General features: G+C 36.4%; 1 protein-coding gene across 1 annotated transcript; it reads left to right on the top strand.

Annotated features, from left to right (window-relative positions):
- The first annotated feature begins 7,888 nt into the window (after positions 1 to 7,888).
- Positions 7,889 to 8,588, top strand: LOC143344411 (uncharacterized). The gene is made up of 3 exons (XM_076770448.1): positions 7,889 to 8,140; positions 8,205 to 8,303; positions 8,406 to 8,588. Exons 1-3 carry the CDS (start codon positions 7,889 to 7,891, stop codon positions 8,586 to 8,588), a joined length of 534 nt encoding a protein of 177 aa, XP_076626563.1.
- The last annotated feature ends 5,680 nt before the right edge of the window (positions 8,589 to 14,268 follow it).

Below are 14,268 nucleotides of genomic sequence, written 5' to 3'. Positions count from 1 at the left end.
TGCCATTGTCTGTTACGCGGTCGTGAAAATACGTTCGCCTAACCAGTTTGGACTTTCACCGTGACGATCGCAATGCCTCAAACACAATTGCTGCCTCGGTCGGTGGACGAACATCGAAGGTCGTTGAAACCAGCTAGAACTCGAAGGTTTTGAAAGGTGTGATTCCAATTTCGAACAGATTCTTTCCGCGATTCCTGCACACATTGCAGACTCTTTCGAAATGCGTAAGAGAGAGTGGGGTGGGTTGTTACAATTGGTGGTTTCTTATTTTGATACTCGTTTAACTATCGACAGTTATAGTGTATTTATTTGTACCAAAGAAATCAAAACGATAGATACTCGAAGAAATGTATAATCTATTGGAAATAAATGTTTATTTGTTCTCTTATAGAAAACTACGATAAATTTTCAAAAATCCAGTCAAACTTTGATTTTTATTAGAAATTACTAATCATTTTGACCACTTTGGTAGTTCTAGTGTTAAAGTATACACGTTTTACTATTAATGGCCGCAGTTACAGTTGTTTAAGTAGGATACTCTGAACAAAATTGGTTGAGAATAAGCATTGCATGCAAGTATTTTTAATGAAAATTTGTATCCATTGGTGCAGTCCCCTCTCCTGCAAAGGTCAATACTACCTGAGGAGGACACTCGTTTATTGCACCCCCTGAGTGTCTCAGCTCAAGCTCAGTTAGTAGAAAACCGTCAAGCTAAGAACAGCATTTTCGTTTTGTAAAACTACGTTAATTAAATACATACTTAGGTCGAAACTCGAGCAAATAAATGTTCAACAAAATTAATTTTGCAAACCGAGGCATTTTGTATCAGTGTGTGGAGGGATAAGTTATTACACACATAGAGATGCATGAATGCGAACGGTCAAGTAATTTCCAAGTATCTGAGACAGTTACAAATGAATGAAAGAACGCAAATTGAAAACGTCCACGTGCAGGACCCTGTAAAAAGTTTGTTCTCGATACATTCGTGACCGACATTGTGTTAGGAACGTTGACGTTCGAACAAGTTGTTCCGAGAGGAGGAAAACCTGTAGCTTCCGAGTCGATTGTTCGTACGAATCGGAATAATTACCGGTGTCTCGTGACGTCGAATCAGTGGCGGTAACGAGCCATTTAATCCGTGAACTGCGTCAATGGCGTCGAGCAGAATCAGGTCTCGTTCACTTCAGCTTTCTGCATTCCCCTTCCATTGGATCGCGGAAAAATCTCCCAGGAATCCCGTGCGAAACGACACTGACTCATTCAGAGAGAAACGGAAAGGCCGAGCTAAAGGTGTGCGATTCAGAGATCGTGACGCGTGCGACATCCCACACTTGCATACAGGGTGTTTCTTACAACGGGAACTCTTAAATTTGTTAGCATTGTATAAAGTTGTATAAAGTATAAAGTTTTCTAAGAAAGTAAGTTGACACGCCTTCTACGAATACGTTTCTTGCGATAGAAACAATATAAACACTGTATCTTCTACATTCGTATAGTAGATGGTTGGTTGTTATGATTTGCATAGATGACAAAAATGTCAATTAATGCGATAGTTTATTTTAGTTTGACAGAATGAAAATTGATTTTTTAAATATGTCAACTTACTTTCCGAGGCGACTGTTGATAAAAATGTCGAATACCAATTAAAAGTTAAATAACTTCGCTGTTCGAGCGAATAACTATGGTATTTTTCAACGAGAGTCATAGAGGAGAACTTTTAATTGAAATAAAATGAAGACTACAAAAGATAATCTGATGGTCGTTGTTTTACTTTGATATACATTCTGTTATAATTGAACCAAAGATTTACTACTTTTGTTGAACGTAAAAGAACATTTGAACTCAATACTCATTGTAGTTGAATAATAAAGCATTAAGTTTAGCTCGCGACACGTGCAAACAAAAATCTGAGACCCTTGATGGTTACAATTTCTTATAATAAAAATAATTCCCAACACATTCGATAATATTAAACACGAAATATAGTGTCACACGAATAACACGAATGATGTCTGCTTTGAGATCGTTAACAGTTTTGGACTGATGTTTGACCCATGTTTGGGACATAAAGTGTCTGTGTTTCAGAAACGAGTGTTTATTAAGATCTCTTTCCTTAGTTTTGAAGTTGGATTGCATCTGTAAATATTTCTGTGCCGCTTTTGAATCACCCTGTAGAATTGATGCGCGCGGCACTGCAAAGTTGCTTGAATACGCATGCGCAGAAGCGCTGGGAATCACCGGATTACTGTCCAAATAAGTTTTCTTGCGCATTCAGGTTTAGTGTAAAATGTCTTTTAATTGATATGACATATTATAGAGTGTTCGACCACCTCTGGGAAAAATTTTAATGAGAGATTCTAGAGGCCAAAATAGGACGAAAATCAGGAATGTCATTTTGTTGATTGAGGCTTCGTTAAAAAGTTATTAAAAAATTGAATTAAAAAGTTTCAAATCATACTGAAAAAATTATTTTCGGTTGTGGGGCTCAATTACAATCATTTTTGGTGAATAAACATACCCCTGAAATCTTACTCACTTTCGAGAAAAAAATTCGAATAGGTGCTTAAATTTTTCGTCGAAATTAAAAAATTTTAAATCGTTCTAAAAAAATTACTTTTAGTTGCAGGGGTCAATTACAATCATTTTTGGTGAATACACATATCTTCGAAATCCTACGCACTTTCGAGAAAAAAATTCCTTACCGAAAATATAATTTCTGGCCAGAAATGTCTGCCCGAATTTTCATACGAATCTTTAAAACGTCATAACTTCTGAACGGATTGGACGATTTTAATGTTTAAAAAAGCAAACTACGCGTATTTTGGCGGAGAATATGTACAAATCGCAAAAATATTCGAAAAGTTGGTCCTTGACCCCGCAAAATGAGAAAAACCCCATAAAAATGGTCCAATTTTCAAATAGCCATAACTCCTACAATTGTGAATATATTTTAATGAAACTTTTTTCTGAAGTAGAGCTCATGGGTATCTACAAAAAAGTATTACACAACTTTTCTATAGGGCGTCAAATGAAAATAGTAAAAATCAAAAACCAATTTTTAAGAAAAATCGACAGGGGGTAGGTGCTTAAATTTTTCGGCGAGAAAAAAAAATTTCGAATCGTTCTGAAAAAATTATTTCCGGTTGCGGGGGTCAATTACAATCATTTTTGGTGAATATACATACCCCTAAAATCTTACGCATCGTCAAGAAAAAACTTCGGGTAGGTGTACAATTTTTCGATAAAATTAAAAAATTTCAAATCATTCTAAAAAAATTATTTTCAGTTTCGGGGGTCAATTACAATCATTTTTGGTTAATAGACATACCCTCGAAATCCTACGTACTTTCGAGAAAAAAAATTCTTTACCGAAAATATACTGTGTGGCCAGAAATGTTTCTATAACTTTTTAACGAAGCCTCAATCAACAAATTAGTATCCTTGATTTTCGTCTCATTTTCGCCTCTAGAATCACCCACTAATATTTCCAAGGGTGGCGGAACACCCTGTATAAAATTATTGTACCATTTTGGCACACAAATTCATATTGTTACAATGTTTATACACTTGTATAAAGATTATCTGAGTACTGAGCATAGAAAAATTTTAGATTAAGAAATTGAATTGAATTTAATCGCCACTAAAGTGAAGTAATTTTCCATAAAATTAAACGGTCTGTTTGAATTTGGAATAATACTTTATAAAATTGCAAAATCGTATAAGAAATCGAAGTGTGTTACTTTGGTTAAATCTATTGAAATTCTATTTGTATTACTACGCCTCAAAGCGAATCAAGGATACAAGGAAAAGCGAAGAATTAGACGCAATACTTTTGTAATACGATTTTCTTGCGTGTTTGTAGTCTACTAATTAAAACGCTTGTTTATAAATGTTTCTACAGTGTTAGAAGCGCAACTAGTCGAACGGCAGCGATACGAATCTACTTTCACGCGGAGACCTTGCATTAAGATTCGTCCATGTGTATTACTAATACGTTTCGTCGAGGTAACAGCTTATCAATAATGCATCGCTTCATTGATACAGTTTTATACCGTTCGATAATCTATATTTCTCATAAAAGAATTTTATTTTGATTTTGTTAAACCATTTGCACCATCGTTGGGGTACTATAATAAAACTTTGATGATCGTCCCACGAATATTGAAATTCATTTTGTCAATTACGTGGCTCGTTTAAAAAATAAGAGGGGCGAAGCCGTGATCCGACAAGTGGTAAAATAAATGCGTGGAAGGAATGGATGCTCTCTAAAGAACGAGGTCTCTTAGGTGGTTGAAACAGAAAAGGGTGTAAAGTGGCCGAGTTCTCGTCGAGAGAGGACAGCTGGAATTTTTCCTTTTTTATTCCCCGCCAACTTTTCCTCGCTTGAGCTCCTTACTGCACCTTCGTTTCCCTCTTCGATTCGCCTCCCTTATTCAGACGTCGAAAAGCCAAGGAACGAATGTACTTTTCCTCGATACACTGTGCCGTCGCCATGGCTACCATCGTCTTGGATAATCTTCCGCCTCTTAGGACATGTCCTCCGTTATATCGGGCCATTTTATTTCTCGTTTCTGCAAAACCGTTTCTCCTCAAAGAATTTTGTTACATCGGCCGCGTGATCGCTGCGTCAGTCGACGATATTGTTGGAAATATTTCATCGATTATCGATAAATTCAACTAACATTTCTGGTCGTCAAATGCACGCAATATTATTTCAGAATTATAATACTCAGAGAAATGTGTATTACATTACTAATATTATAATTTTTATATTTATTTACGCTTTAGATAAATTGCACTGCAGAGAATACTGTATGATTTTATAAAATTAATTTTTCGTTGGAAATGTATTCATTTGTATATTCTTATTAATAGAATTAAATGGAAGGTATGTAGAGGGTTGTCTCAACTACAATAATTCGTATTTTAAGTAATTTTGTAGTCTTTTTAAAATTTTAATTTCCCATAAATCCATAAATATTCGCAGTCTAATTATAAGTTATTATTTTTACTTAAATTCGTTCATTTTAGACTTCCATTTAGGTTGTTACAATCTTCCTCTCGACTGTACGCTTTAACTTCCTTACTCAGATCTTCCTATATAGAGAAAATGTCATTAACAGAGGGAAGGATTCGAGCCTGGAAGGACAATTTCCTGGTGTCCCATGGTTCAACGTTTCCTTTGACTAACGTCATTCGGCTATTCTATCCTATAAGAATCTGCGGGCTTTGAGTCATTGAATTCTGCCCTTTCTGGAAGCTTTGATCATTCTTGAGCTATTAACACACCCTTATTAATACTGTCACGTGCCATTACGTTTTCCACTTCTGCAAACGATTCACGCACGGCTGAATTTGCAACGAAAATTCCAATATATTTACACTTTTCGCGACTTTCAAAACAATTCTCGCCTAAAAAAAAATAAAGAACAAGCAAATTTTATGTTTTGCATTTTGTAAACGACAAAAAGAAAGAACGGTATTCTAGTGAATTCGACGATAAAAATTGAAGTTAAAAATAATAGGCAACTTGAAATGTAGAGTTTAATAATTTAACTGAAACCAGCAACGAAGGTATTAGTAAAAAATTAAAAATGTTTGTGAAATTTAGAAGCGTTCCACAAATTTTCCTTGAGAGCGAATGTCGTCATCGACGCAGCATATTTCGTTGATGAAATCAGGTTAATGCGATTAATGGTTAAAATCAGGGTAAACTTGACACGAAGGAAGCTGTGCATTATTCGTAGCCATTCGTTTCCTGGCTAAGGGAAAAAGCTATCGGCAAATGTAATGCATTATGTATGAGTGCGTGATATTGAAGTAAAATGGCACCGTTTCAGAAAAGGAAGCTTCTTTAAGCAACTCCGTGACCGAGAGCAATACACACGAACGATTTTTCATTTATGTTTCTACGAGCTTTGGCACAGTGTTTCAGAAGTGGTCAATTTTTTGTTTATTTCTACTAGATACTACAGTTTAAATTTATTATTTAAACCGAAAAATAAAATCAAAATTCTAAGTACAATATTGAAAGGAAAGTGAATCGATATACGTGATGTATAATTTCTCGATAAAATACTATTTTCACGAGTCATACAACGTAATTAAAATAATTATTTATTCGTTCATTCTTTTAGAATGTATATTTTCTTTCGTTCGTCTCGCAATTTTATTGATATCACGCGAACGATACGAAATTGAAATAAAATTAAAACAAGGAGCGACGCGGCGTGGAATTGATTGTAGGTCGAAGGAAAATTCGAGCACAAGGAAATCCCATTAACCTTAAATGTAAACTCTACTCTGAAGTGCGCACTTTTGTGCCCGCACCAAGGCGGATTAAACGAATCGATGAACCGAGCGATTTTCAATAAAGCACTGTGTTACCACTCGGACGTTAATGATCCTTTCGCTAACTGTGTAATCGTTTTCCTGCATTGAACGAAAGATTTATCGATTCTTCTTTTGTATTAAATACTTACTGGAATTGTTTGAAACGTCGCAGAAAGACAGAGAATGTAAGAAAATTTCTTTAGAATAATTGGAACGAGCATTCTTTTCGAAACTTCAAAACTGTCGTCAACGTATCATATTTATCGCGTGAACAAGCTCGAGAAGGCGTTGCATATCGTTGTCGCTGAATAACAAATGTCATAATCGTAACCTATATCTCGTCGATAAGAGAAGAAACGGACAGGGATGTTAAATTAACGGTTGAAGCCCGCCAAGGCGACTACAGCTGCCATTAAATCATTTGATTCACGCTCGAATTCGAAGAAGGGAACTTAATCGAAGGCTGCACGTTACTCGTAAATGAATTCTTCTTGTCTCGGTGGTTTGCATCGTCCGAAAGGTGGAAACCGCTCGTATAAATATCCCTGATGTTAGTTTCCTGTTGCAAATGCACTTTGCGAACCGCATTTTACGGACGAAATTTTAATGGTATGCTGTCCCCATCTTCCACGAATAGTACCTTTTAAATTCTCGTTTCTCGACTTATGAACTTTTCCTCTTGGTTCTTAAGACTTCTTTTTATACTGGAGAATATCTAGACTGCTTCTATAAAGAAGAAAATTCAACCCAAGTACAACCCGTCTTGGGGTCCTTTGTCTTGAATCAAGGCTCTGATATTGCTCGATGAATTTAACCTGCTTTTATCGGCGTTTCTTCCAATAAAGAGAAATTTAAAACATATGTAAATAATTAGTTTCACTTGTAACGATTCGAATTGGTAATATCGTATAATTGTAACAATATGTATTATTGTAACTTAATATCAAAATCTAACTTACAAGGGACCATCCCGAGGTGTAAATCTCCAATTTTGATGAAACTTCGCAATTATGTAGTTCTCATAAATCTATTCCACACGTATTTTTTGTAGCTGCTAATATTCACTTTAAGGGGTTGAAATCAGCCCTCAAAGTTGGGGGTTCAAAACATACTTTGTCGAATATCTCGGAAACTATTAGAGATAGGGGTGTGCTTCAAATGGATGAAATTTATGTTTCTAAACGGCGAATTTGATGGTGTAAAGAGATTGCAAAACTTTTATTTGTTTAAACAATATGTTAAAAAATAGCACATTTTGTTATTTTTCTCGTTGGATATTAATGATTTTTTTTTCTCCATTTGTACAGAGAAACTACACATCCATGTACAAAATACGGATAAATTGGAATTTTGATTTTTTCACAATAAAGAAAGATTTTATATTTGCAATTTTTTTCGTATTAATAGATTTATGAGAACTACATAACTGCGAAGTTTCATCAAAATTGGAGATTTACACCTCGGGATGGTCCCTTGTTAGTAAAATATAGATTTTTGTACAATTTTTTTGAGATATCTGATTCTCTGACTGATCGAAGATACTTATTCACAGGACATGGAAACTCTCAAAGAATATGTAGGATGTATAAATCCTCACTGGGTGGCGGTGGTGGCGACAGGCATGTACACCCACATTCGACGAATTTACATAATTAACCTGTGCTTCGATCACGATAATAGCCAGTTCTTCGACCTCTCATACGCGTCTGTGCTTTTCACATTTTCCGTGCTGTGCCTTCTCGCGGAGTACAAACTTTGGCCCAGAACGCTCAAGGAGCCACCGATCCAGCTGCTCTATATTTACGAAGTAAATATTACGCTCGACGTATCGATCGAAATTTTATTTAGATTATTTGTCATGCTTGTGGCAGATGCTGGTGGCCGCCTTGACCACGGATCTAACGACGCGCGCCATTTGGGTGCCAATGATGTACATCATACATTGTTTAACTCAGGAGTCGAGCGAATGGGTGAGCACGTGTAACTCGTTCCTTGAAACGCAATTAAAACAACCTTTCAGTGATAAAAAAATATAGAATTTCTCCGACAAACGATTCCTTCAAACGTTTCAGTTACTTTGGTTGAACACGACACTGGCGCTTAGTCGGTATTCGCCACTGACCGATTTCGCTTATTACTTGTCGAAGAGCATCGCCGTGACACACATGTCCTTTTGCATGTCCCTTTTGTCGTTCGTGTGGATGCTAGACGCTACCGAGTCTCTGGACGCGATTCTGGACATTTGGGCCAAGTAGTGAACCAGTGATGTTTAGTTTTGTAAGACACGTTCAGCATCGTAGAGCACTTTAATTATTGAACTTGATTGCGTTGTGATTGCACAAGTAAATAATTCGGTGCGGGACTTTCGATCTGCAATTTTACAGTCGACCGCTGGAAAAAGTACTTTATAAAGTAAAGTATTTTATAACTACATTTTCCAGTTCTCAACTGTATTTTTATCCAAATACGAAGTAGAAATCTGTGCTGTTAAATTATAATTGCGTGACATAAACTCTTTTTTTTATTAACAGTTAAGTATTTTTCTTTTCATTTGTTTGTGGTTTAATTTGTATCGATATGTTACTGTTGTGGCACAAAATGGCGAACGATTGCTAGGCGGTAAATTTAAATGTAGTTACGTCGTTACGAAAACTTTCTTTTACTATTTAGTAATCTTTCTACGAATATAAATGCACAATTTATGCTGCAGCAGTTACATTGATATTACTAATATTTATAGTATACATGATTTAGGGAACAAAGCATTAGATCCTGGATATGGTACAAATGCAGAAGAAAGAAAATCAGATTCTCAGATCCTGAAGTGACAGATTGGTTCATATACAAATTTATGTGCAGGAACGATATCCCAAACGTAAAGAAATAGTTTATAAACGTATTCAATGCAACTTGTCGTTTTGTAAATCGTATATACATTTGTATGGTTATTATTGTACAATTATGTTTGTAATAAAACGTCTTTTTACTTGCCAGTTTGCTTATAACACACGTGACTTTATAATAGCTAGAAAATGTATTTTTAAAACATAATTTAAAAAATGTATAATTTTGTTTAAAATGTACAAGTAACAGTTCGAATGGTTTCTCGTTCAAGTTGCATAGGTTAACTCTTCCATTTAAGTGAAATTAGTATTAACAATGAATTTTCATAGTAACAATCGAAATGTCACAAAATAATTCGAGATATCTCGCGGATGAATGAACAAAATGTCCATTTACAAATTCTTCTCAATAATTTATAGAAGATATCAGTGTCGAAAGTAATGTTAATGTGGTGCAAATGAGCTGTTATATTTTTCAAAATGGCGAAACTGTTTTATACAATTTGGGCTCTCGTTCTGAACATTTTCGGGCTCCGAATTTTTCGAACGTACTTCGACAGAGCCATGGAAAACGAAGACGGTGAATCTCTTCTTTTGGGATCACCATTTAGCTCGTTTTTATTCAGCGTCGGTATTTACATCATTATCGTTAATTCCACCCTTTTCCCACGATCTTTTCGTCAACCGAAAATGATCTTTATAGTAATATACGAGGTTAGTTACAGTTGTTATTATTCTCTAATATTCTCTACTCCCCCCTCAAACCATTATATCAAAAATACGTAATATTATTAACGAAACAAATAATTTTTTATCACCAAATTTCTCAGTTGTTAGCTTTTTCTAATCAGGTACCTTAATAGTTTTTAATCTGTACTTTTAAAAAAATGTTGATCCGAAAAATCTCATGATTATGGGAGAAGTAAATTGTGCACTTTAAATTACTTTAAAGTACAATTTTTATTTGGTATATTTTAAAGTAAAAATATATTAAATGGCGGGAATATAGGGAACATATTTATTATTCGTTTTATTTAAATTTTAAGTAATTCGTTAACTAGCAATTTTCATCGATCGTTTATTGTCAATTGTCTATCTTTAAAATAAAGTTTAACGCAGTTTAGGCGATTATTCTTTTCTTTTACGTAGTTTTTAGCCACAGCGTTTCTCTTGGAATGTACAACTGCTTGCATTTGGATACCAATCGACGTTCTTCTCGTGACTACATTCCCGACGAACGTTTCCCACGTAATGTAACAAATTAATACTTAATTCGAATGGCTAATTCAGATGAAAAGGGTCCAAAGAGAATTCGTATCTTTGATAAAATTCCTCTCAGAGACCCTGGCTACGATAAACTCTTAAGATGCATTGGATTCAATATCATTTTAAAACTGTTTTCACCTCTTTAATGAATTAGGTGCTCTGTCAGCTTGGATTAAACGATGTAGCATTCGCGGTCCTAAAAAATAAATCTCTGATGGCGACCGTGACTTACACCGTTGCATTTACGTTTTTCCTGCTCACCGTTCATGTTACGGATGCAGTTGATTACACAATTATTAGGTACTGATTATACGTTTTGCAGCACTAAATCCGAAAGAGGAATTACGAGTATAAAGCACTCTTAATTTAATCATTTCCGTTTCGAGGTATTTTCAACCAAATACATTATTGTAAATTAATTTAAACACAAAAATATATTTTATTGTTGAACCAAATTATAATTTTGCGTTGGACTAACGCTGAAAGCATCGAAAAAAATATTTAGAGACGTTCATCGATTTCAAGAATAGAACTAGTTTAAGTGAAAAGTTTGTCTATTGTAATTGAACGAATTAATTCATTGGGTAAATGTTTTGTACAGGGATTGCGGAGCAACGCATTTTGCAACGCATTTAACCGAAAAACTGTGGAACAGAATACAACGGGAACTTCCATTCTTGGACAAAGGAACCAAAACTTGTCGTTGCAAGGTTCGCAGAAAAAGTCGTAGCAAGAGTCGTGCTAACAATAAGAGATAGTCCTGTTAGAAACTTTGGCTCCCAGTTAAAATGCTTCTATATATTTTCGTTCATTACAGTTTTAATACATTGATCATTACATGTACCATGTAACTTTCTTCTAAACTTATACTTATTGATTTCTACTACAATCCATAAAGAATTTGTTTCTCGAATTTTGTTGTTTCTAATAATCTTCAAAAGGGTATCAGAGAGTAACAAACATAACACGTACAGTAGCTCGATTCGAGTTTTATTTAAAACACAAATTAAATTTAGGAACTATATGAATAATTTTTCTTTTTATTTTTAACCCAAATAAATTGTAAACCCACGTAACAAAAATGATTCTGGTCGTGGAAAGATTTTAATGCAAAATTGTATGAAACAAACATCCAAATAAGGTTTTTACTAGTGTGAACGTAGAGCATGAATCACGAATTTTAAAAAATATTTAATCGATAAAATTCCATCAGAATAAAGTGAAAATATAGATTTCATGACTAAAACTCTAAAAATTAATATTTTTCAAAATAATATTGAGGTAGATTATTTTTAGATGTAATAATTTACACTTTTTAATAAAAATACTAGTAGAGACCAGCAGGGGCAAAGAACTGACAGGGACAATGGCAAACTGACACATGCTCTCTTTTTCGATTCTCCGAAGTAATTTCGAACCGCCTCGTGGGAGTCGAGAGAGCCGCCCAAGTTGTGTGGAATAGTTCGTTACCTGCAACGCTAGATGGCGCTTATTTTTCGACCTCAAACCCCCTGGTGCTAAAACACCCAAGTTTGTCGTAGAATAGTTCGTTACCTTCAACGCTAGATGACGCTTATTTATCGACCTCAGGCCCTCTGGTGCCAAAAAGCCCAAGTTTGTCGAGAAATCCATCTAGTGTGGACAATATGAACTATTCCACGACAAACTTGGGCATTTTAGCACCAGGGGGTTTGAGGTCGAAAATAAGCGCCATCTAGCGTTGAAGGCAACGAACTATTGCACGACAATCTTGGGCGTATTACCATCCGGATTTCCAAAGTGCCCAGAACATTTCCAAAATGTTGGCGGCCTTGTGGAGTAGGTGGCATGTATATTATAGCTAAGGGAATAATGGAGAGAGAAAAAGGAAAGTAAAAATGATGAGAAAACATAGAATTCTATGAAATTATATCATTTATTGCCATAGATTTATATTATACAAAGTTTTAATACATATAAGTATATTATATTATATTATCACAGTCGAGGTATACGAGTATACCTTTCACCTAATGGACTTTCGCGGCCCAATCTGTCTGCCATAGCGACCTGAAAATTCGTAGCTGATTTTAGCGTCCTTTTCTCATGGATAGCTGTCAGTTGATAAACTATTCACTGAATTAGTATTGATGGGCTGACAGCTGTAGTGTATGCATCAGAGATTATTCCGAAGCTGCCCGAAGAAAGGCTCACATATGCCTTCTCGCTCTTGAACAACTGAAATCCGACCTCACGTCAACGGCATACGATTCGGAATCTCGACTGCCCAGGTATTTTTACTTGCCTTTCCTAGAGTCCATTACTGAACTCTGCAAATTACTCCTGGTTTCTATTTGCCTCTGATGACCTCTGATGACCAATGCTGACAAAAGTACAGAACTCCCGACAACTTTTGACACCATACAGCGACTGTTACTGACTGCTCCTGATTACTGCTTGCCTCTGCTGGACTCTGCTGACCATCGCTTATATTTCTGACAACCTATAACGATTACTACTGACTTCTGCTAGCCTCTGTTGGTCTTTGCTGATCTCTGTCACCACGTGCTTGTCTCTGCTGAACTTTCCTGGCCTCTTCCGAACGCTACTGACCACTGCAGGTATTTCTGATAATGTAAAACGATTAATACTTACTACTGCATGACCCTACAAGTCTCTGCTTGCCTTTGCAGGTTTCTGCTTGCCTGTGCATGCCTTTGCTGGCCTCTGTTGAACACTGCTGACCACCCCTGATGCTTCTGACATCGTATAACAATTACTACATGCTACTGCTCGCTCCTGCTGATCCCTGCTTGCCACTGCATGCCTCTGCTCGTCTCTGCTGACCACTGCTGACCACCCCTGATACTTCTGATAACATATAACGCTTACTATTTGCTACTATTCACCCCTGGTGATCTCTGCTTGCCACTGCTGGCCTTTGCTGACCACCGTATGTATTTCTGACAACGTATTACGATTACTACTGACTTCTGCCAACCTCTGCCCGTCTCCGCTGACCGCTGTTGACCACTCATGACACTTCTGACAATGTATAACGATTACGACTGACTTCTGCCAGCCTCCGCTGGTCTCTACATGCCTCTACTGGTGGCTAACTTGAGTTAACAGGTAATGTCATAAAACTGTTTTACGCTTTTTGGCTGAAGTATAATGTAAAATGTACGAGGTACAAGGCATGACTACATATACTTCTGAATTTTGCCACAGACCTCCGCTGGCCTCTGCTGACCGCTGTTGATAACTCCTGATATTTCTGACAACGTGTAAGGATTACTACTGACTTCTGCCAGCCTCTGCCTGCCTCTACTGACCACTGCTGGTCTTTACATAACTCTACTGGTGGTTAACTTGTATTAGCAGGTAATGTTATAAAATTGTTTTACGCTTCTTGGCTGAATTATAATGTAAAAAGTACGAGGTACAAGGTATGACTACATGTACTTCTGAATTTTTCTCACAGGCCTCCGCTGGCCTCTGCTGACCGCTGCTGATCACCCCTGGTACTTCTGACAACGTATGACGATTACTACTGGCTACTGCCAGCCTCCCCAACTTCTGCTCTCCTCTGCTGACCACCGCTTATATTTCTGTCAACCTACAACGATTACTACTGACTTCTGCCACCCTCCGCTGGCCTCTGCTAACCGCTGCTGACCACTCCTGATACTTCTGACAACGTATAAGGATTACTACTTGCTACTGTTTGCCAGCTGACCTCTGCCAACATCTCCCGACGTCAGTTAATCATCGCTGACCACAGCTGATCGTCGCTGACAACTTGTGATATGATATAATATAATATAATATGTTTATATGTTTCAAA

Source organism: Colletes latitarsis, chromosome 1 (genome assembly GCF_051014445.1).
Source record: "Colletes latitarsis isolate SP2378_abdomen chromosome 1, iyColLati1, whole genome shotgun sequence".
NCBI classification, from domain to species: domain Eukaryota; kingdom Metazoa; phylum Arthropoda; class Insecta; order Hymenoptera; family Colletidae; genus Colletes; species Colletes latitarsis.
Note: the sequence above shows the minus strand (reverse complement) of the source record. Positions and strands in the feature narration are given on the sequence as shown.

Excerpts from the sequence above, each read along its gene's own strand:
- LOC143344411 (XM_076770448.1), top strand. The coding sequence starts at position 7,889 with ATGGAAACTCTCAAAGAATATGTAGGATGTATAAATCCTCACTGGGTG. Across the intron at positions 8,141-8,204 it reads AGCTGCTCTATATTTACGAA|ATGCTGGTGGCCGCCTTGAC; the intron begins GTAAATATTACG and ends TGCTTGTGGCAG. Across the intron at positions 8,304-8,405 it reads CTCAGGAGTCGAGCGAATGG|TTACTTTGGTTGAACACGAC; the intron begins GTGAGCACGTGT and ends CAAACGTTTCAG.